Source organism: Rhinopithecus bieti, unplaced genomic scaffold (assembly GCF_001698545.2).
Source record: "Rhinopithecus bieti isolate Rb0 unplaced genomic scaffold, ASM169854v2 scaffold_6481, whole genome shotgun sequence".
Taxonomy (NCBI): Eukaryota; Metazoa; Chordata; class Mammalia; order Primates; family Cercopithecidae; genus Rhinopithecus; species Rhinopithecus bieti.
This window is the reverse complement of record NW_016805314.1, coordinates 2,005,615-2,029,509: the sequence shown is the minus strand read 5'-3', so window position 1 is coordinate 2,029,509 and position 23,895 is coordinate 2,005,615. Positions and strand designations below refer to the sequence as shown.

At 43.3% G+C, this 23,895-nt stretch overlaps 1 protein-coding gene across 11 annotated transcripts in view; it reads right to left on the bottom strand.

The window, feature by feature from the left end:
- NTM (neurotrimin) overlaps positions 1 to 23,895 on the bottom strand; it is a 984,038-nt gene that overhangs the window by 20,652 nt on the left and 939,491 nt on the right. For 7 of the 11 annotated variants that reach the window (XR_001885614.1, XR_001885617.1, XR_001885615.1 and 4 more), the window contains 4 exons: positions 10,829 to 10,963; positions 8,421 to 8,541; positions 3,949 to 4,100; positions 922 to 957 (listed from right to left, as the gene is read on the bottom strand). Coding sequence is in view for 7 of the 11 variants with exons in the window: in XM_017872145.1 (XP_017727634.1) it covers positions 922 to 957; positions 3,949 to 4,100; positions 8,421 to 8,541; positions 10,829 to 10,963 (444 nt within the window). In the remaining 4 variants the exon portion in view is untranslated. The remainder of the gene's footprint in view (positions 1 to 921; positions 958 to 3,948; positions 4,101 to 8,420; positions 8,542 to 10,828; positions 10,964 to 23,895) is intronic. The other 4 variants (XM_017872148.1, XM_017872147.1, XM_017872151.1 and 1 more) reach the window with 1 other exon arrangement.

Sequence of the window (23,895 nt, the reverse complement as noted above, 5' to 3'; positions counted from 1 at the left end):
TTTATTCCACTGCTTGCTTGGATGCTTAGTCATAGTCTTAATGAGTCACTCACTCTAGGTTAGTGAGAAAATTGGAAGGGATGTGCAAAGACAGGCAAGAGATGCAGGAGATATTCGCAGAGGAGGGCTGTAAGTGGAAGAGGATGTAAAGGGACTGTGGAGAAGGGGCTGAGAAATGAGTGAAGGACACCCTGTGATGTTCCACCGAGGGGCGTCCTTGTCTGTCAGTTTACGTCTGGAGATTCAACATGCACCTCAGAGTTTTCAAAGCCTTTGTAATATGCATTCTCCATTGACTGTTGGAACAACTCTGTAAGGTGGATAAGGCAGATCAACTGTATTGTAGAGAAGAGGAAATTGAGTCTAAATAAGGCTTAGTGAGTTGCCCAAGACCAAAGAACCACTAAATGCCAGCCCTCAACTAGAAATCACTGTGTATTGGCAACCACTCATGCAATGCCATGCCTATCTTCCTCCTTTGGAGAACTTCGTGAGCCACTTGATGCATTTGACAGAATATCTGAATCACTGTGTGCTTGGTGTCTGATTCTGCTGCTGAGGGGACCCTCAATAAGACCCTTTTCATGAAAACTGCTCAGTTGGTTGAAGTAGTCTTCCTACGGGTCCCAGACTCACTCTCTACGCTTTGCCTTTGTGCTGATCTCTGGGCTTGGATAATTTAACGATACTTTTCTTTCTTTCCCCCTCCCAGCCCTCCTGGGGGAGTATGAGCAAGGGATGAGCAGAGCGAAGGGAGCTTGAAGTCTCCCTGGCTCCCAATCACCTCCTTCACTAGCCTTCCACATCCTCTAAGACACTTTACAGACACAGGTAATACACAGCAGGGGATAGGGAGTGGGGAAGGGGGGCTCTGGGATAGAGGGAAGGGGAGACAAAACATAAAGCAAGGAAGATACTGACCTTGCAACAAAGTTGAGCTCGTAGGCTCATTTAGTTCTAAATCGGTTGAGGGACACACAGGAGAGAAAAATGAGAACAAACACATATATTATATACAGTGCTATATATTTGTCATATATAGTTTGTATACTGCCTTTCACAGACATTTCTGGGGGAATATATAAAAACAAGGAAGACAGAAACCAAAGGCGGTAGGACAAGGTGCGGCAAGAGAAACGCTGACATGCTTTATGTTTCCATATTGAATGCCATGGCTGGGAAGGCAGGGAGCTGGTTATGCCAAACATTTTCTGGTGCAGTTAGATTCACTCTTAGCTCACGCTGAGCCAAGCTACTGACTGGATAACAAAGGACTACAGTTTCTTTCCGGATGAGAGACTTGTTTCCCACTTCCCCACCTTTGCTGTTTCATCTTAGGACACCAAGTTCAGGAATTTTTGCCCTTGGCACCATGGTAGGATCAAGCTCCCCAGAGCACCATGATTCAGGAGTGTGGGAGCAGAACTCTCAGAGGTCCCTGCAAGCCCTGTAACCTTAGACACCAGGTGCTTGTGACGGGAAGGACTAACCTGCTCCTATCTGGCTTCAGTATTCCCAGACTGCCGGACTACGGTCTCTTGCACCAGAATTCCTCACTTCTCAATGTCTAGGCCACGTGGAGACAGCGTGCAGTTTATGCACAAGTTGGTGGCAAAATGATGATAATTTTGCTGCCTTTCTGTAATGCCACAGGAGAATAAACTTCATCAAGAAGTTTGTGTATTCACAAAAGGTACATGCTGCTTTCCAACCTGCCCCAAGTGTGCTTGCTGGCTTTTAATGGATACTGACATGGAAAATTCCCTAATAAATTCATATTTGTCAAAAGACCTCATTGACAATGAGCCTCATTAATGAACCTAGGAGCCACAACAACGTCTGGACTATTGGCTGCAAATACTCATCTCACACAGGAATGGGGGTTGTGAGCTCCACAGAACTATGTTACCCAGGCAGCATTTCTAGCGATGGGCTCCTCATGAATGATCTCTCAACTGAAGCTAACAAATTAAATTGGTTTCTGACTGAAACGTGCTGCAAACTTTTTCTCCCCTAGAGATTTAGAATGTTAAGGTTCTGAGACTTCTGGCATTAAAGGACATCCCCACATGTACCCCACTCATCTTGGTGTGACCCAGTCTTTCTAAACATATTTGAATATATACTCTCACTTTTTCATGTCCTTTTTAGAAAACCCTGGACTCCAGAGAGCTGGCAATGGTAGAAATGTCCCAAAGGAGGCACAGGGCAGATGCTGATAGACCCATAGGGCAGGGGGGCACGGGAAGTAGACATTGTAATTGCTACATGTGTGCCTGCTGAAAAGAGCATATTTATGACCCACCCTTCACTGCTTTCCTTGTCATAAACGCCATCTATTCAACTCTTAGGAGAACTGTTTGCTGCTTCTCCCTATTCTCATCCCGAGATGGCTTAAGGGGAAGAAGCTGGGGAAATAGACAATCGTGATAAAGCCAATGGCTGAACCATTGCACGCAACCAAGTCGGGAAAGAGTAGGTCAAAGTGGGGGACCGGGGGAGAAGGCTACTCCTGTGAGGACAAGGACTGCTGTGAGCAGAGAGCAGGACTTGGGAGGGGTTAATGGGAAACTGAGGGGGAGCCTTAGATTTGCAAGGCGAGGGAAGGAGGGGTCTGTTCCTTCCTAATCCTGGTCTCTGTTCATGCGGACAGACGCCTGCCAAAAAAGCAAAAAGGCCTGACAAATGCAAGGGGCACTTATCATCCCTGTGTGAGAGATGCCAGACACATCAATCACTCAAATCACAGCTCTGCCCATTCCCAGCCACTGGCTCGCGGATCAAGGGCGGCTTTCTCCTTCCCAGCCCTCTCAGATAAAGCTGGCTTTACTATTTGTGCCGGGTAGAATGCGGGAGGATGTAATGGGCAAGCAGAGATCCTCTGGTGAAGCAGCAGGCTCGTGATTCGGAGCAAGCCACATACGCTATCACCGAGGGCACGTGGCTGGGTTGTGGGATTATCCCAAAGTTCTCAGAATACGAGGAATTTGTGTTCTTGCAAATTATCTGTCAAATGCCTCCCCTTACTTCCCCATCACATTCAAGAGTGCTTGTTAACATGAGGGATTGGGGGAACAGATGTGAAAAATCTCAAGCTCAAAGAACTTGATGGAGTATGAAGGGATTTGCCCAAAAGCCAACCGGAATTTAATCCTGTGGCCTGTAGGGAGAATCTGCATTCATCATGAGAGGCCTGGAGCCCTGCCTGGTGGCACCGTCAGGACGGCAGGCTCCCTTCTGCACAGCTCTCTGCTCATAGGGGCAGGCATCAGAATTTACAAGGGAGCTCGCTCACTTGCTTCTGATATCAATACAGTAGCCAGATATGTGACGAAGGCGGGGCCCTTCACATCCTAGCGACTGGAAACAGTTTTGGAAAAGGGAAAATTTTACACTAAGCCAGTGAGCAAAGACTGAAATAGCAAACGTTCCCCTCTGAGTTCTTGACTATTTTACCCGATTACAATTCCCAGAGTCAGTTTAGGTGCCATCACTGAGAAAAAAAAAAAAAAAAATCCAATGTCATTTTGGCATTCCAAAGTCTTTTTGTCCCGTCTCAGGATCTTTTCCATTATAGAATGAAACATAAACGTTCTTCTTCGTTTTCCTTTTCCCACTTCTGAGATCTACTTTTATACATGTACTATACATATACTACTTTGTATACATGTCCACTGTCTGTCTCTGTCTCTCTTGTTCTTTCTCTTTCTGTCTCTGTCTCTCTCTGCCTCCTCCCTGTGTCTCTCTATCTCTGTCTCTCACTGTCTCTCTGTCTCCCTCTCTTTTCCTCTCTCTCCATTTTTTCTGTGTCTCTCTTTTTTTTTCTCCCTCTCCGTGTCCACTGCTACCCTGCTAACCTCTGACGCTGGCCTTAAGGGGCCCTCCCACCCAGCTCTCCCTTTCTGCACCCTCTCCCCTCTTCTTGCCCAGCTCAGAGCACAGTCTCACCAAATAGCATGATGCTGGCATTGGTGTGACCCAGCTTGTTGGAGGCCACGCAAGTGTAGTTCCCATAGTCATGTTCAGAGACATTGAAGAAGATGAGTTTTGAGAGGAAAGGTCTGTTTTCCACTTTCACTCCTTTCTTTCCTTCAATCAGTCTGAGAGAAACAAGAGCCAAAAAAAAAAAAAAAAAGAAGAAGAAAACAAGATGGTTATGTGTCCTCATAGGAAGAAGGTAGGCCCCGGGATTCGTGATCTTCTCCTTGCCCCGCTTCTGACATCATTATAACCACTATTTGATCCACTCAACCACACCATAAGGCAGTAGTAGTTCACACACAGTGAGTGACACGTGTTTCTTGATTTTCACACATGTGCCTAGGGGCACTCCTGCCAGAACATCTGATCTTCCTAGCCTCTCATCCTTGCCTTGTAGCCTGACAGCAACACCACAACAAATACCCGCTGCCAGCTGTGTGGCATTCAGAACAATGTGATTCGAATAGTAAGTGCTCAGAAGTGTGGACCTGACGATGATGATGGTGACAACGAAGATGGTGATGGTGATGATGACAACCATGCCAATGAAAAACTCAAACTTCTGAGAGAAGAGAAGAGCCACCTGAAGAATTTGAAAGAGAAATGTTTTTCAAGTACCTGGTAATCTAATTTCTCCTGAAGCACCAGAGGCATTGTATAGATAATACTTAATATTTGGCTATGAAGAGGAGAAAAATCATCTTTTTCTCATCAGGGGACTCTGAAGGGCTTGGGAGGAGTGATCTGCCTAGACTATTACAGAGGATTAGTCTGGAGGGATTAGAGGTTCCTAAGAATATGTCCCTTTAGAGCCAGGACAGTCTCCCTGACCTCCACAATGGCAGCCCAGTAAGCCACGAGGATTGCATTGGTCTAGGGGCTACTAAAGAAATGCCACAGGGAGTTAGTTGGGGGAAGTGAGGTATGCTAATTAGAACCATGGATTTTATTACCGGGCAGATAAAAGGGTAAGGAGAAAGCTGCTGTTGGAGTCAGTAGGCATGTGTCTTAATACTCAGGAGGCTGTTAACAGCAATTCCTATGGCAATCATGGACACCACCTACCCTCCTTTGCAAGATTCTGAAATGTTCATTTCTTAGAATGAACTTTAAGCCAACCTTTTACTTTCCCTGAAACAATTTGTAATCCTTGCCCTGAAGCTGATCCTATGCTATGGGAAAGATGAATACTCTTGAGGCAAAAATCCCTTCTTGATGAAGGATCTCAGGGAATATGGACACAAAGCTAAGTTTCTTGTTTAGGGCCTGGCTGGAGCACAACTTATAGCAAGCAGACAATGTCATGGTGGGAGCATACTGGAACAGATTCAGGGGACATGCTTTGGGGCAAATGGATGCTACTGAAAAAAACAGTACTCAAGGCAGAAAGAGAAAGTAAAGCACTGAGACAATGATGAGGAAATGCTTTGCGGACCGTACAATGGTATCAGTACAATGTATTTCTATAGAGTTAGACATAGATGACTCTTGCCCATCCCTGGGTCACAGCATGTTTTGGCATAGAGGGCAGCTGCTTTTTCTGAAGACCTGTCTCTGTGGGATTACAGAATAATTTTCTCCACTCCTGCAACTTACAGTAACCTTGATCAGAAAAGAGAGGCGGGTTCTGGCTGGAGTTTTCACCCAACATCTGCCTCCAGGGAAGTCAGAAGATAGGTTGGACAGACTTGCCTTGCTTTTCATTATGTAGATGTTCCTCTGGGAGCCTTCCTCTCCAAAAGCTAGGGGCAATGAACTGGCCTGAGTCCACAACTTCATTAAAATGCTAGCACTGTCCAAATGGAATGAGGCATCCGACTGTGCAGCCAGAGGCCACTTTTACATTTCCAGCTTGTTATGTACACATTGATCCTCTAGGGGGTGCTGTCCATACCACTCACCAGGAGGATTCTGTGAGCAAGTCAGGCTGATTGATCCCACTGCCCATTTTGACACCATTCCTCCACCACGGGGAGGAAGCTTTCCCATCATAACCAAACTGTGAATGAGATTTCAGCTCTGCAGTTGGGAGAGACTTAACTGGAAGTAGGTTCCTGCTTGACAGCTCTGAAATGTCTTTAGCTAAAAACAGCACAGGGGGCCAGCAGCACTTTGCAGGCTTTGCAGCTCCTGGGAGGACACACTTGCCTTCTCTGGGTGGGTATACATCCCCTCCCTCCCGCACTGCTCCCAGGCCTCAGTTTCTTATGAAAGTTGTGGGCTTTTCATTAGCCAATGCCCCTGTTGGATGGGTGGCCTTCCGTAGGTATAGCGTTTCCTCTTCCTTTGTTGGATAACACACACAATAGCGTGCGGTTGAGTCGTTCTAGCATGTAGCCAGAAGACTTCTTACCTAACTCTTGGGAAAGCTGCCTGTCCTCACCACACAGTTCCCTTTACTCTGCCTTGGAAGTCTGCTCATCTCACTGAAAACGGGAGATGGGCTAGAGCCGGCCTTCCCCCAGGGCAGACACAATATGCCTTGGGAGACCTGCCTGGCAGACCCAATGGGCTGTGATCAGGACTTCAGAGGCAGGGATGCTGCAGCTGAGCTGGGTGCCAGGAGGAAAGACAGCCCTGTCTCATGCCAGCACACTGGAAATAAACGTATACATGTGCAGCAAAGGGAAAACTGACTAAACTAAATGGAAAGGGGAGAAAAGGAGAGGCCATCAGAAGAACTGAAAGACAGAAACAAAGCTGCCTGAGCCAGGGGCCTCTGAAGACCATCCCTGGCCCTGCCAGCCCACTCTCTCCTCCTGGGTAAATGGTGGCAGGGAGAGCTGTCTATTGTGACCACAGATGCCGCACAGAGGAGAGCTCTCTCATCCTTTTACTCGCCATTGGCCACTTTTGCTTTACTTTCCTCCAAGATTTTGCTTTCCCCTAAATATTTCTTTTTCTATTTTTCTCCAATAAAGAATTGGAATAATAGGGTGCTGCTGATGACTTTTCACTAAGACCTAGACAACTGAAGATTTGGAAACTGACCCCATAGCTCAACAGGTTTTTGTTTTGGTTTGGTTCAATAATTAATTTTTATGCCTCAGTTTCCTTCTTTGTACAATAAGAAGGTCAAAGAGGGAATGGATAAGTGAAAGAGAACTTCTAAGTAAGGTTACCATATTTATCAGAAAACACACTCCATTCTGCTTGATTCTTCTTTCTTGGAAGAAGGGGAAAGCCAGCTTATTTCTTGTTTTCTTTGTGAGTTTGTTTTCCTCTTTGTGTCTTAGTTCTTTCATCTGTAAAATGGGCTAGATGAATATAATACACCTCACTAGAAGCTGCCAGAATGTGTCCTTAATTTTTTTTTTTTTTTAAAAAAACAAAACACTGCTTTTCATTTGGGAGGATTATGATAAGACACAGTGAATCTTACAACTGACTGACAAGGTTCTAACCAAAATTCAATTTTCGATCTAGAGACCAGAAAGAGCTTTTGGTGTCTGACTGACCTCACAAGGAAAGAAGCCAGGGCCTGCCAAAGATGCGCACACAGTGTGGGCGGCCATTCACTCGCCCCTGGCCTGGGTTTCTCACGCTGCTCCCCTTCTCAGAATGACCTCTTCAGTGTTTTCCCTTCTCAGCTTCCCGGCCTCCCTCACTCCTTGCTCTTACTGCACCCCACATACACCTCAGGACTCTCTTGCATCCCTACACCACCACCTCTTTTTAAATGAAAATGTTCTGAACACAGGCAGCTCTTGCCCATTTTCCATTGTTCATCCCCCTTAAAGTGGCTCTTTGATAACAGCAATTGCCATGGTGCCTGGCTGTCCTGAGCTACTGATCCCTGCACTGATATGCCATTTGATGACACCTCAAAATGATCATCTTCAGTGACTCACAACAAATATCCCGACGACGGCCGTGACAATGGGAAGGAAGGGAATAGTCCCTTCTCTTTTCTCCTACAGTAAAAGAACAACTTGGGCACAAAGGGAGGGCTAAATTGGGTCATGGACTCTTATACAACGCTACTGATAGTGTCTGGAACAGGAGGGGAGACCTGCTGGCTGCAGCTAACTTGTTAGCCACTCCCAGGGCCCCGTGAGCCTTCCTAACTCCTTCACGCAAGCCTGAGAATGTGGTAAGAATAGCTTCAGGCAGAACACGTTATGTTCTTGGCCTATAAAAAATTCACAGGCCTTCCAATGCTCCTGGAGGCCTTTCCTTTGCGATTTCGCTTTCCTAAAAACAGTTACCTGTCAGATCTGTTGGTTGGCCAGTGATAATTCTGCATGACGACATTAAAAACGCAGCTGAAATCCATTAATGTTAAGAAACGACTTCTTTGCACATTTGCCTCCTATAGAGAGGAGAAGTTCAGAAGAGGATTTTATAGAGTTCATTTGCAACCGTCTGGAATCAGGACCCTGGAAAAGTTTCTTCTGGAGATGGGGGTGGGGGTGGGATAGGAAAGAAGGAAGCTTTACCTCTTGTCATCCTTGTACCACTGGAATTCTGCTGACGGGACTGCTGAGGCTTCACACTGCAGTGTCCCCTTTTGTCCCACGGGGACACCCGTACCCTTGGCTTCTGAAATGTATGGTGGATCTGCAGAAAGAAGATGTCTCACAGCTTTTTTTTTTTTTTTTTTTTGAGATGGAGTCTCGCACTTGTAGCCCAGGCTGGAATGCGAGTGGCATGATCTTGGCTCACTGCAGTTTCCGTCTCCTGGGTTCAAGCGATTCTCCTGCATCAGCTTCCCAAGTAGTTGGGATTACAGGTGCACGGCACCACGCCCGGCTAATTTCTGTATTTTTAGTAGAGATGGGGTTTCACGGTATTGGCCAGGCTGGTCTCCAGCTCCTGACTTCAGGTGATCTGCTCGCCTCAGCCTCCAGAAGTGCTGGGATTACAGGGCACTGCACCTGACCTACAGCATTTTAAAATGCATTTTAAAATGAAGAAGGCTGCTTCCTTTGTTGATTTTGTTTCTCATTCTCTGTCCTGGCTCTGCTTACTTAGACAGTAAAATTGCTACACAAATTGTACCAGAGAATAAAATATTTTGATGCTGCTCTAAGAAAAGCTGGGTCTTCCTTTCATGTGTTGCTTTTGTTCTCCTCTGTACAGAGTTGAAATGACCATGTACTCAAGCATTTTTTCTGTTTAAACTTTTTAACTTTCATAGGATGATGCCAGCCCATCAACCCTACACTCCAAGGGTTGACAGTCAGCTCCTTTAATCAGCCTTCTAGAATTTCTGCACACCAGGTTCTTGCCAAAAGTATATAACCTCAAACTATTCAATTCCCATCAAAAGCTCAGTTGCAAGAAATAATATTCAAGGAGAATTGCCTGAAGGATATACAGATGAGTCATTCTTGGTATTCTAAAACAGATCCCTGAATCAAGTCAGAGCAGGTGACCACACTAGGCCTACGCACTTGGTCTGCATTCATCTGAAGTCTTTCCTGAACTACCCTTCGCATTCTAACAGTTTATATTACAGGGCATTATGAAAAACAGCCACAATAAACTGGCTATTCTATTTAATGCAGAAATATTGTACATGATGTTGCTGACTCTCTCTCAGAGTGCTCTATTTGTGCAGACCCTGAAGAGAATTTTCTCTAGGGTCTCAATACCAGGGAAAGCAGCGTTTCTCCCAAGCAACTAATTTGCTTTTATCTTATGGACAACATAAATTTTAAAGCAGGTGATGTTTCTCTCTTTGCTTTAGCAAGGCTAAGCCAAATTCTGCACCTGCACCGAGCGATCTTGTGGTAATATTTCATGTGCTGGGGTTTTCCTAGCTTTCACTCACTTTCCTAAGCATATTTTTTCTTTGCTTCTGTTTCTTTATGTTTTAAGTTCATCTTTATAAACTGTAAATCCTCTTAAGTCCCTTTGTAAAAACTTGTGATATGATTTTTAAAATGACAGCATTTTATACCTATTGCCTTGCTTCTTAAACTGCTTTATATTGACTGGGTTCACATTGTAACACAAACCTAAATCTTAAAGACTGGATATTCTCCTAGCTAAAGTATCCTTCTTTTAACTCCACCCCACCCGAGTTTTGAAGGGAAAAGTCATTTCATTTGCTGATTTAGTTATTGAGTTCTATTTCTTCCTAAGTCTTCCTGGAATGTGCACAGCAGAGAAAACTTCCAGAATGTTGTAGGGAGCTAAGTCAAGGTACATAATGAGGAACCCAGAGGGAAAAGAGTGAAAGGAGGTAGGAAATTCAAGTAGGACTGATGTCAGAGAGAATCTGGAAGGCTGAGAAAGGAAATGAGGGGTCCACACAGGGCATTTCAAACTTTTTGGATTCTGTATCTTTGTTAGTAATAAGCAAATTTATTGTTACATCCTCTAAGATCTATATCATAGCTACTTGTATGTATACCATGCACATCTATAAGTGTAAAATAATGAGATACGATAGATGAACCATCAAGGGAAGTTCTAAACTTCCTTCTACACTCTAGCACATGGTTTCTTGTCTCATTATGGAGATGTCTGGTCTAGACAGTGAGAGGCTCCAGCACAACTGTATTGTATGGGTAAATTATGGGAAAATTTTGGATTTGAAGACTTGTTTAAAAAATTATGAGTTGAATGCCATTTAATGATCTCCCAGCCATGCAAGTCAAGTTTGGCTTTATATTCAGTTACTTTCAGCTACTTTTTCTTTTAATGTGACACGTGACACCTTGAGGTGTCAAAAACTAGAGTCAGAAATGGTTGCTCCTGAAAGCAGAATATGGAAAGTGGTGCTGCATTCTTCCCTCCCTAAGTCAGTAGCTGGCTGTGCCAATGGGCTCTGGATGGTGGCTGTGACAACAGACCAGCCTCATGCACGTGCAGGGTGGGTGGTGGTGAGAACACTTACAGTTCACCGTGACCTTTACTCTCCGTACCACGGGCGCGGCCACGTCGTTGGAGGCACTGCACTCGTAGTCCCCTGACTGCTCCCGGGTGATGCCCTGAATTTCCAAGTATTCGTCTTCACTCACAAAGCCAACCGCTGTGGAAAAACCAGTAACATGTGGTGAAATACAAGGAAAAAAAGACCAAATATATTAACTTAAAAAACAAAGTATAAAATGGTTATGTCTGCAGATAATTTGCCACTTGTAAGTTCAGATTTTGAGGAATTTTGAGGATTATCCCTCCTCTGTCTCTTCTACACCTCTGCACCACAAACTTTTCCTTGGCTCCCCAGTGGAACAGCTGAAATGTTTGTGTTTCTAAGTGAACTAAGCACAGTGACTGGAGAATTACTGGTCCCGATAAGTGATTAATAATTTTGACATTTACATTGCCTGTATCTTACCAAGCAGTCGTGCTCTGGGATCTAAGTTATGCACCTTAACTCTTTCTGATCTCAAGGTATCACTTAGACTGAGCCTTGAATATAAAGTTTATGACTACATCCTTGAGCATAAATTAATTAAAAATGCCACACCAGCAGCTACACACACACACGCACACATGTACCACAAAGGCAGCAGAAACACTAACATAATAAATTTAACTTTCTGTTTTCTGACTCAGACAATTAATTGGATAGGCAGAAATCAACGTGCTCAACTTTGATCTGCTAGAGCTCCTAGGTACAAGATCCTAAAGACAGATCAGCACTGGGACTCCGCGCTTGATGCCTAACTGTAAGCATGTCAGAAATTCATCAGGTGACACGGCTGCAAATCCACTCAGTCCCCTCATCATCGCAGGACTCATTGTCTTTAGTGAAAAATTATGAGTAATAATAACAACCCTTCACACACCAGACTCTGTGCTTGATGTCTGGCCATGAGCACTCAGTTATTGAAAGACCAAGATATTTAAGGGCTAGAGGAGATTTCAAAGTTCTCTCCCAGAGGCACCGGAGCCTGAGCTTCTTTGCCGAAAGACAATGAAAAACAAAAGTTAGAGCTTACATCCCAAGTTATCCTCTCTTATCTCTTAAATGAGGGTAATTAGAATGACAGCATCCTAAACCTGGATACCTTTAAAAGGAAAGAGGTGCTAGTAATTAATGATTATTATCAGACAACAGGCATAAGTTAAGACTGTCCCTAGCAATTGAGAAGTATTTTCCCAAACATAATATACATACATTCCTAATACCTCACAGGGTCACAGGGCTATTAGACTAACACACGAACATGCCTATATATGTACACACTCACACACAGACACATATGAAAGCACTCTGAAACTCTCGTGTGCTGCCCACCTGTTGGTTTAGTTATTAATCCTATAATCTGGCTGGAGGTACAGCTTCAGGGGGTGTAGAACTGTATTAACATGAGTGGCCCAAGAAAGGGAAAAAGGAACATTTCTCTCCAGGTCATAAAACCCTTCTGTAATGCCACATGTTTCTGCTGGCCCAGAGCACGAAAACAGTAGCTGTAAAAAACCAATACAACAAGGGATGATGTGTGTGGTATGTAAGGGATGATTGTATGTGTTCCATGACAGTGTGGAAGTCACTGTTTTGTCAAGATAACCACAATAACAGTAACAACAGCAACAACAGCAAGACCATGGTCTTGTGAAGAAGGGCCACTGCCTTGCTCCATTTGATCAGCGCTCTTTGGCCATGATAAGTCTGTGCCACTGCCCAGCAGCAGGCCAAACTGGGGCCGCACTTCATACATCTTCATGCCATATGCAAACTACACTATGTATATACAGAAGGTTTCTTGCCTCTGATACACAGAGAAGAGGAAAAGAACAGCCTATGTCCATTACAACAAACAAGAAAGAGATATTAAATTCATAAGACAAAGAAGGAAACTGTTCATAAGTAGAAAACATGGCCAAAAAGACCAGGATATAAAGACGACAAACAACATTAACCCAAATAGACTCATAGTTGCTACCAGTAAGACACTTCTAATGGTCTCAGTAGCCTTTATTAACATTGTTTGATACGCATCTTTAGGGGAAAGGTACTAACCTTGATTTGAGAATGGATAGAAGAATTGAGAAGAGCTTTAAATGAATAATCTGTAATTCCTCGTGTGTTGTCATTGTTTATTTGCTACCAACCATGGGCTTACATTTGTCAGAGCTTTCCCTGCCAGAATGCTATAATTACTGTGCCAAGCATCTTGGAGACCAGTGTCACACTTAATATTCCCATTAATTTTAAATGGTAGTCCTTGGTACATATGTGTGGCAATTGGTGTCATATTTTAATTAGGCTTGCCCTACACCATCTGAAATTAATAATAGCTCGAATTACCAGTGTAATTTATAAATTAACAGTGCCGCAGCATTAGGAAATAAATTAGCTCTGGACAGCTGTTTCTGGATTGAGCTCCAGGGTCGGAGCAGGGACGGGTGGGACCTCAGGTCTCCTGGGAAGCTGTGTATTACATCACCAAAGCAGGGAAACAAACAAAAAGGCACAAGCTCTCTGGATCTCTTGTGCTCTCCAGCTAAAGTTCATGCATCTGTTTCACTTCCATAATTCAAATGTGCTCTTTTGTGGGCACAGCTAGATTTGCAGGGGCCAACCTGTCATATGGACACCCAAATGGAAAGGCCTGCTTGGGGCATGACACACCTGGACTGAAATGCAGGTACACAAATATTAAGGCAGTCAAAATCGAGAACTCATCAGTTTTTCTGTGGGGACATGGGTGCCACATTAATTCATGTGTAGTTTTGTATATTTATGTCAGGTGATCTTGTGTAGGAAAGGACATTGGATGGCTCAAGTTTTGGGGAAGGCATATGCTCTTCTAATTCCAGAGGAAGGAGATTTTTCCTCAAGTCATCCTGCAAGAATAGTGAGGCTTAATCCTACCTTCCTATGTTCCCTGGACCAAATGTGCAATCACAGAGAAACCACAGTGACTTCATTGCTCACCAGTTATTACATGTACACTTTTTGATTAAGTTGGGTAAGGCATGTAAAAAGTGACTTGTACATAGTAATATGCTTAATAAATGTAAGCTTTCATTGTCATTATGCTCACTTTTCTCCTCACCCTTTTTCTCTACTAGAGGCATATACAGCAAAACCAGAGAGAAAGTTGGTCAGTTTATACGTAACAAAATAAATTTTGAACCACCCGAAATCAGGTTCTTAAAGGAGATGCCTCAAACAAACCAACCCCCAAAAACACTAAACTGAAATCTGAGTTTCTAGAGTTAATAAGACAAGGAAAATTTTTGTTTAAAAGCATTTGTGCTGTGGCTATGAAGTGATTGGTGCTTTATCACCAGTGTGAGGAACTTACAGAGCATATTGGGTAAAAAGAAATCAAGCAAGCATAGTTTTTAAAGTACTAAAGGATATTCTTGGTTAAGAGACATTAGTGGGGAAGAGGCAAACCACTTGATAAAACCCTATGAAAAGAAACTCTTCATGGTCAACAGCTTCTCATTATAAGTCTGCTTTTTCTTTCTGTAAAGAAAATGCATCCTCGGGTGGAAATCACACACTCCTCTTCCTGAAATATCCCCTTCATCATGGTCCACTTCTTCAGACACTAGAAATGGCTCCTTATTTTTCTGTCACATCAAACACAAACTCTACTGCCTTATTATCAAAGCCCTCCATAAAGTAGCCCTGATCTATTCACTCAAGTTTATCTTGCATGAGTGCTATGAAGAAGGCAACTGATCATCATCCTAAGAGGCAAAAGTTTGGGATCAGAAAAAGCCAATTCACTACCCTCTAGTTTCATGATGGGGTAGGTCTCCTAACTCCCCTGTACCCCAACGTCTTCATCTGCACAATCAGAATAATGTTACCTACTTCTAGGGTTGCTGTGAAAGACAACACGTGGAGTGCAGTGGGGACCCTGAGAGGCCCAGGAGAAGTCCTCTGTAGAACTTAGTCTAAACAACTGGTATACCACACCATCACTGCCACTGCCACAGCTCTCCTGCCAGGCCATGCTAGTTCTCATCCGGGACCAACATGATGATTTATTCTTCACAGATTTTTTTTTTCTTTTTTTTGTCATCTAGAAAGCTGTGCCCTCTTGGTCTATCTAAGCAAATACCACCTTTCTTTCAAATGTTAACTCTTCCTTGCAAATACCCTATTATGCGTTCAATTACGTCCTCCCAAAAAAGATATGTTGAGGTCCTACCATCAGTACCTCAGAGTGTGACTATATTTGGAAATAGGTCTTTACGAAGGTGATTAAGTTAAAATGAGGTATTACCGTAGGCCCTCATCTAATATGACTGGTGTCCTTATAAAAAGGGATTCAGGCAGACACGCACAGAGAAAGGGTAGTGTGAAGACACACAGGGTGAAGATGACCATGTGATTGGAGTGATGCTTCTATGAGCCAAGGAATGCTGGAATTGCCAATGCATACCAGAAGCCAGGAGAGGTGAGGGAGGGTTCTCCCTGTCACTGTCAGAGAGAGCACGGACCAGCCAATCACTTGATTTTGACTTCTAGCCTCCAGCACTGCAGAGTTTTCTTGTTCTAAACCACCCAGTTTTTTGTGCCTTGTCACAGTAGCCACGGGACACTAATACAATGTGCACTATTGTTGCACATTCAGTTCATCTAGTCTTTAAAATCATAAGATAATTAAAGAGCTTAAAGGGACATTAATGGTTATATAATTCCATAGTTGCTCTGCTAGTACATAGTCTGTCTGCAGTAGATTTCACTAGAGTCGTTGCTTAAAATATAGAATTTTAGGTCCCACTCATACCCACTAAACCAGAATCTCCTGGGATGAGGCGTTTTCATAATCTTCCTAGGAAATTCTCATGCACAGGCCCGTTTGGGAACTAGTGATTGCACTCAAGCCTCGTATTTTTCTTGTGGGAAACTGAAGCTTAGAGGAGTCTGTGGGCACATATCTGGTCAGTGACAGAGCACACCAGGTCTCCTGATGTCCAATCCACTGCTCCTGCAACTGTAATAAAGTTTCTGAGTAGCTGTCTTGTGCTGCACACAGGGGGCTTATTTTTTCAATGCAATTGAAGGCCTTTGACAGCAGGAACCAGGTCTTGGATATCTCTGGCTCTCAAGGCAGTTAGGAAACCAGTTTGCATAATTTTAAAATTTGTCAACTTCTTATTGACTAACTTTTGGCTGACAGACCCAGAACAACAGGTTGAATTCACTGAAAAAAAGTCAGAGACCCCTTGTTGCTCACCTAACCCTCCCGTGGCTTCATTCCCAAAACAACACCATTTACAGTCATTGTTCTTTCCTGACTTTAGCAATTGTATTTCCTGGCTTTAGGAAATATCATCACTATGAGTGTTCTAACAGAAAAGATTTTCTTTAAATATGTGATTTTAAAAAGATTTGTCGAGTGTTTAGTATAATTTATATTTAGTTTTGGGGCCAATAATTTCTTCAGGAGAAGGCATCCTTAATTTAAAAGTGTAGATCAATGAAGAAGTATGATTTATCTAACAGGAATTTGTTTTACAGCCAATTTTTTGGAAATACAGCTATTTCATTAAGTGGAATATGTTTCATTAAGTGGACTATGACAACCAAAGCAGGGAAATGAAGCAAGCTGGATATGTGATCACACCTGCCCCCAAACACCCCCACAGGCGTTTGGTGTTGTCCAAAGTGCTGATCTCAGCATTTACAACTAATCGAAGGACGGAGACTGTCTTGTGTGCAAAACATCCCTTTGGAAAAGAAAATCTCACATTTGTGACTTCATAGATTGAGCATTAAAAATCTTTATAACTGAAAATAATAATACCCACAGTGATCATTTTTATCATACCCAAGAATAAGCTTGTCAGGAGTACAGCTGTAGCTAGTGGAGAGGAGAAGACACAGCTGCCTCCTTGCTTAATATTTTCATGGCATATATACCAGCTGAGACAAAATCATTGGACATCAGAAATTGAAAAAGATACAGAACATAGAATCCCAGAATTGGACAGTTGGAAGGAATCATTTTTAAAATTTAGCCCCTATCCCATGACTAGCAGTGACATTCCAGTCCTGCACCAGCTCTGCAGCCACTGCTCTCTCCACCATCTCAGGTTGCATCAGGTGTTCCTATTAAACCCAAGCTGGCCTCAAGGACAGCTGTGTTCCCCTAGTGCCATTATGATGGCTGCTGAATATTTAAGGTTTTCTGTTTTGACTGCATGAAGGTATGGTTTTGCTCAGATGCTGGGACATAAGACAGACAGAGGTGAGACTCCTCTTCCTCAATACCAACACGTGCAAGCCTCAGGAACTGATTTTGCGGTCTGATGAAGAAAGTGGGCTTGGCCAGACAGGAAAGAAGCTCTTTTCATGAAAGACTTTAGAGGTTTGACTATGTCCCTACCCAAATCTCATCTTGAATTGTAGTTACCATAATCCCCACATGTCATGGGAGGGACCAGGTGGAGATAACTGAATCACGGGGGTGGTTTCCCTCATCCCATTCTCATGATAGTGAGTCAGTTCTCACAAGATCTGATGGTTTTATAAGGAGCTTCCCACTTCGTGGGACACTCATTCTTCTTCCTGCCGCCATGTGAAGAAGGCAGTGTTGGTTTCCCCTTCTGCCCCGATTGTAAGTTTCCTGAGGCCTCCCCAGCCCTGAGGAACTGTGAGTCAATTAAATCTCTTTTCTTTATAAATTATCCAGTCTTGGGTATGTCCTTACAGCAGTGTGAGAACAGAGGTGTATGGTGCCACTGTGAGTTCTGGTGTCAAGGCCTGCTGATGAATTGGGGAAGGCCTCTTTCACACCAGGTCCCCTGAGGACTCAGTGCAGTCCTGGGAGCTGGAGTGCACAGACCAATATGGCTTAAAAACAGCCCCACTCCAATTGGCAGCAGAGGCCATGTGAGGGACTGACAAAGGGGGTGGCACAAGAAGACTTGTATTTAAGCATGTAACAGGGACTCCAAGAAATACCAGAGCCAGTTCTGAGGTAAAGTGAGGGTCCCAGGCAGGCAGATGGGTGCTGAGAGGCACAGTAATATGGAATTAATGCAATCCTGTGCTGCTAAGCTAGACAAGGCTGGGGACATGTGAGCTACCCACATAACCCACACAGCAATATCCGCTGCAAGAGGGCAAAACTATCAGTGTTTAAAAGTGTTTCCACAATATGACATTCATGTCGAATGATCTACGTAGGATAGCTTCTGCGGGCCTGATACTAGGCTGGAGCAGTGGTTGAAGAGTTGATAGCAGCTGTAAGCACCACTTCCCATGGCTGCACTGTCGGGCTGTGATGAGCTCTAGCATTTCTGCACTGGAGCCCTATAGACTGTACTAGCTGACAGTTCAGTTCTCTGCACTTCAGATTCCTCTTCCGTAAAATGGGTAACATAAGGTTACCTTATAGTATTATTGTGAGCATGAAATGACTAAATATGGGTAAAGTACTTAGCATATAGGAAGCTCTCAGGAAATGGTAGGTATCATGACCTTTATTTTTAGTGAAACCCTAATTAGGCTTTAGCACATTTTAATACACATGATCCTTGATACAAGAACATCTCAACTCAGAAACGAAATAATAATCAGACCTCTTCTTTGCCAGGAGGAACCTAATAATAATAAATCTTACAAAGGATTCACCACAGATCCTTTAACTAGAAAACTCTACTCTCTTCACTTAAAACAGGATGTGATTGATAAGAAATAATTTCTCATGATTGTTTCTTTTTAAAAAGCAGGTATAGCTGCATAGCCCAGGTAAGAACTGCTGAGAGCTTAAAAAATGTCTCTGGTTTCAGAAATAAAAATAAAAGGATATAAATATATTTTATATCTACATATCTATATATGTAATACACATACATATATATTACACACAGTTCCCTGACATTTCCTTTAGATGCAGGTAGCATGGCTGGCAGAAAAGAGAATCTGATTATCTTGCCAAAAACGGGCAAATTTAAAAGATGTGTTTCATAGGAAAAGTTCTGAAGGGCTCAAACCTACTTTTGCCTGTTGTAATGCTGCAGTACAGGCCTCACACAGTTGATATCAAACATAGAGCCCATCTCTGGGAAATGGGATAGCTGAATTGTTCTAAATAGGTGGCTCCTATCATACAAGAGAAAGCATTCTTAAATAGGCCCACGCTGGCTGCTTGTGAGCTGTGCATAAGTGGTAGAGTATACATATGGCAACATCCCCATGACATTGCCTCTTTGTCAGCTCAGATTCCTATTTACTTCACCTGAACTTCTTTTATGCCCGAGAAACTTGTCTCCTGCTTTCTCAGGATACCCTTTCTGTTGGATACACAGAAACTGCCTCTTCCTGAGCTTCTCCACCTTGCCATACCTTCTTTTGCACCATGTCCCATTCCCCAAACAACTTCCATGTTCACTATGCCCTTTGCATAAGCTAGATATGCAAATGAATAGTATTTTTGTTTTGTTTTGTTTTGCTTTTTTGAGACAGAGTCTCGCTCGGTCGCCCAGGCTGGAGTGCAGTGGCCGGATCTCAGCTCACTGCAAGCTCCGCCTCCCGGGTTCACAGCATTCTCCTGCCTCAGCCTCCCGAGTAGCTGGGACTACAGGCGTCCGCCACCTCGCCCAGATAATCTTTTTTGTATTTTCAGTAGAGACGGGGTTTCACCGTGTTAGCCAGGATGGTCTTGATCTCCTGACCTCCTGATCCATCCTTCTTGGCCTCCCAAAGTGCTGGGATTACAGGCGTGAGCCACTGCGCCTGGCCGTGAATATTTTTTACATTAATGTATTAACCAGATTCTATCATAAAGTAATAAATATAGATTCAATAAAAATATCATACGAACTGGTGCCAAGTATAAATTGCATGTGTGTGTGTGTACACACATATAAGTGTGTATTTATATCAACAAAACATTTATCATAGATCCTGACACATATTAAGACCTCATTTGATAGTTGGAACTGAATATATGTATATGGTTGAATATGTAAGGCTATACATATATCAACTGTAACATTTTATAGATAAGTAGAACAGAAAAAAAATCCCTTAATTTTTTGATAGGGAAATCTTCTGGGAATAATAATTAGCTTCATATTAAAGAGAAGCTGCAACTTAAAGACTAATTATAAGAAAGCAAACCCTTTGTACTCTACAGAGCCAGGCCCTGTGCATTTCTGAGACCGATCCCTTCCCGTAACAACATGACGTGAGTTTTCTTTGCAGATGTGGCTTCAGAAGCTGGGCTGGCCCTGGAGTTGGGTGCTCTTCTGCTGTGAGCCTTCTCAGGAGGCCTGTCAGCTCAATTTTGCATGCAGACCCTCTATTACGCGTAATGATATCAAAGTCAGAAAGCACACAGCTGGGTGTTTGGAGTTTGCAGCTTGATGTCTGGGAACTGTGTATTTGCAGTAGTGCAGCTGATGGCTGCTAAAAAAATAAAAATAAAAAAATAAATCAGCTTTTGATTTGTAAACTCAGCCAATTTGATCTGAAAGACATTGATAGGGGATAAATATAGCACTCCGCAGTGTCATACTGCCTCAGCATCTCAGCTGTTTGCTTTCTCTTTTTCTAAATCACTGGAGATATAAGCCAATAATGAGTGCTGATAACTTTGAAGGAGTTAATTGCTTTCAATTCCTCGCCCAGATTAATTTAAAGGAATTGTATTGACTTAAGAGGCTCCTAAAGGGTTAAGGTTCTCCCGACACCATCGTGCTCAGGATCAGATAAGAAGTCACCTTCACTACCTGGATTCCAACAGCCTTGGGAAGTAGGGCAGCCTAGGATTTAGCCATCAATACATTTTGTAGAGCAGGGGTTCTTAATCTGAGAATTGTGGAACTGTAACCCCAGGGGTTTTGAACACCGGGAAATAATATTATGCATACGTGTATTGGTGTGTGTTTTCCCTAAGAAGAGATTCTACAGCTCTCTGAAAAGGATGTAAAAGGAGCCCAGCGCACATGGCTTGGTATCCCCCTTGCTATGATCCTCTGTATCATCCTCTAGTGATGGTGCAGAACCAAATCCATGTCAACTCACATGTCTGCCAAGAAAAAGCCCTCAAAAATGTAGCTGATAGTAGGGAAAAGAACATCACTCCACAGGGAAGCAGAGCCTTATGTATGTTTCGTTAAATATTTTGTGGAGGATGGGAAGTGAAATAACTTATAAATAATCCTTTTGAAGAATAGATATATCGATCTGGGGAGTTCTTTTTTCACTAAATGGGGGAAGGTCTTTCCCCACCAAAGCGTAAGTTGAAATGCACGGAGGATGCAAGGCTCTCCTGCTTCCTGTAGAGGCCCATGGCCACTGGCTGATGAACTAGAGGCTTCTTGCACATGGAAGGAGGAGGAAGGCCAGGCTTTCCCTTCGCAAGCCGCATCCTCAGATGCAGAGGAAAACGCAGGCTTTCCTGAAGAATCCCATTTATTAGTGATGGTATCAAGTAAAACCTCAATGACAAGGGGACCCCTTGGGGGACAGAGGGAGTAGAAAACCTGGGGTGGGGTCAAATCTATAGTTAAGACAATCTAATGAATACATTCAGATCCGATTCTGGGAGAAAACTACAAGGTGCCAGGAATACTAGAGGTGGAACGTGCCATCTGTGTATTTTCAGTTGGCATGGAGAGGACAGACACCAGCCCATGTGCAGAAGGGAATAACTTGGGAAACCACGCAACAATTCTATAGAAGGGCAGGAAACCTATTGGAGTAGGATCCTTGGGGCCTTGGGAGAAAGGGAGACATGACTGAAAACCCTTGTATTTGTAAGATTTAATTAAAGCCTTTGTGGAAAAAAATGAACCTTTATAAACAGTTCTCAAAGTCTATTCTGCACCATAGCTACTTCCTACCAAATCATCCTGCTGGAAACATGTGCACGGGCCCTGTCCAGTTATTTGTGAATGCCTCGCCCCTCTGTTCTTAGCATTCCACTGCCAGGTGGAATTTTCACCTACATGAAATCTGTAAAAAGACAGTGTGTGGAAAGGAAAAGAAGAGCTGATTTACTCTTTCACTGGGCACACTACTACTGTGCCTTTCTACTTGACGTAAAATCTAAACATAGGCACGCACACCTGGGTCCTGGATAGAATGCAATGCATTAAAACAAGCAAACAAACATAGAACTCCTGAATCCTCAGTATGGCGATGTCTCTTAGGAACTGGTAGCCTTGAGTAAATAAGTGGGCTTCCGTTCCCACCTTAGTAAAATGTGGCTGTTTATTTATTACTGAAACACTCATATATGCCGTCTGAAAATTATAGGAGAGAAGTTGTGCAACTATATGGAAGAAGGATTAACACATGGGAAACAATTTTTAAAATGTTAGAAGGAACAAACTAGAGGAAAAGTTCTGGACACTCAAATCCTAAATAACAGCATCATATAAGGCCTACTCCTCTACTACTTGTCCCCCCTCCCCAGGTAAACCTATCCTTTTAAGTGCCATCTCCACATTGTAGGTGGCCAGCTGTACTCACGATCTTCACATCTGCATGACCCTCCCTGGAGGACCTGCTGAGTTCCAGACCCATAACTGCCCATGGAATGCCTCCTCTGTACGCTTCCCAGACACCGCAGGACGAATTCACCACCTTGCCCTTACATCTGCTCTCACTCCTGTCTCTAACCTCTCTTGGCAGTACTGCCCAATCCTCATTCTCATAAGATAAAAGACAGTTACTTACATGGGTTGCTCTCTTTCCCTTATTCCTCACTTTCAATCAACAAACCCTGCTGTTTCCACTCACTTTACAGCTTCCAAATCCATTCTCTTCTTTTCCTCATCATTGTTACTGTCTTAATTCAGGCCCTCATTATCTACTCTGGATTATTACAATATCCTCTTTATGAGTCTCCATGCCTCCCGTTTATTCTTTTCTTTATTGACAAAATAATTGTCAAAAATAAGAGTCAGTGCCACCTCTGCTTAAATCCTTCCACTGCTCTGCATTGCTCCGTGGTATGGAATGTGAAGGTTCCCTTGAGCTGGCTGTTGCCTACCTCTCCAGGTTCTTTATTACCATCTCACTTCCCCCTACACCCACTGGACACACCAGTGAAGTTCCTAAAACACGAGGCATTGAACTGATCTGTGCCTGTGTGTCTTCTCTTTTGTCCACCTTCAAATGTCTATGCAGCCTTCAAAACTATCCCAGCTATCACTGCTCCGGGAATGCTTTTGTCACATTCAAACTTCCGGACCTCCTCTCCACACAGTTTATTATTGTTTATTTGTTTCTCTAGCATTGCTAATCACACTGTATTGCTATTATTTATATATGTTCACCCCACTGGACTCTAATTTCTAAGACAGCAGAGACTCTTTTATGCACCTCTATATCTCCAATGTCTATAGCAGGTTTAGCACGTAGAAGGGGCCACATGATCATGTGGGCAAAGGCTGAATGAATAAACTAGCTGACTAGAGATTTTTTTTTTTATACTTTAAGTTCTAGAGTACATGTGCACAACGGGCAGGTTTGTTACATATGTATACATGTGCCATGTTGGTGTGCTGCACCCATTAACTCATCATTTACATTAGGTATACCTCCTAATGCTATCCCTCCCCTCTACCCCCTCCCCACAATAGGACCCGGTGTGTGATGATCCCCTTCCTGTGTCCAAGTGATCTCATTGTTCAATTCCCACCTATGAGTGAGAATATGCGGTATTTGGTTTTCTGTTCTTGCGATAGTTTGCTAAGAATGATGGTTTCCAGCTGCATCCATGTCCCTACAAAGGACACGAACTCATCCTTTTTTATGGCTGCATAGTATTCCATGGTGTATGTGTGCCACATTTTCTTAATCCAATCTGTCACTGATGGACATTTGGGTTGATTCCAAGTCTTTGCTATTGTGAATAGTGCTGCAATAAACATACGTGTGCGTGTGTCTTTATAGCAGCATGGCTTATAATCCTTTGGGTATACCCCCAATAGTGGGATGGCTGGGTCATATGGTATTTCTAGTTCTAGATCCTTGAGGAATCGCCACACTGTTTTCCACAATGGTTGAACTAGTTTACAGTC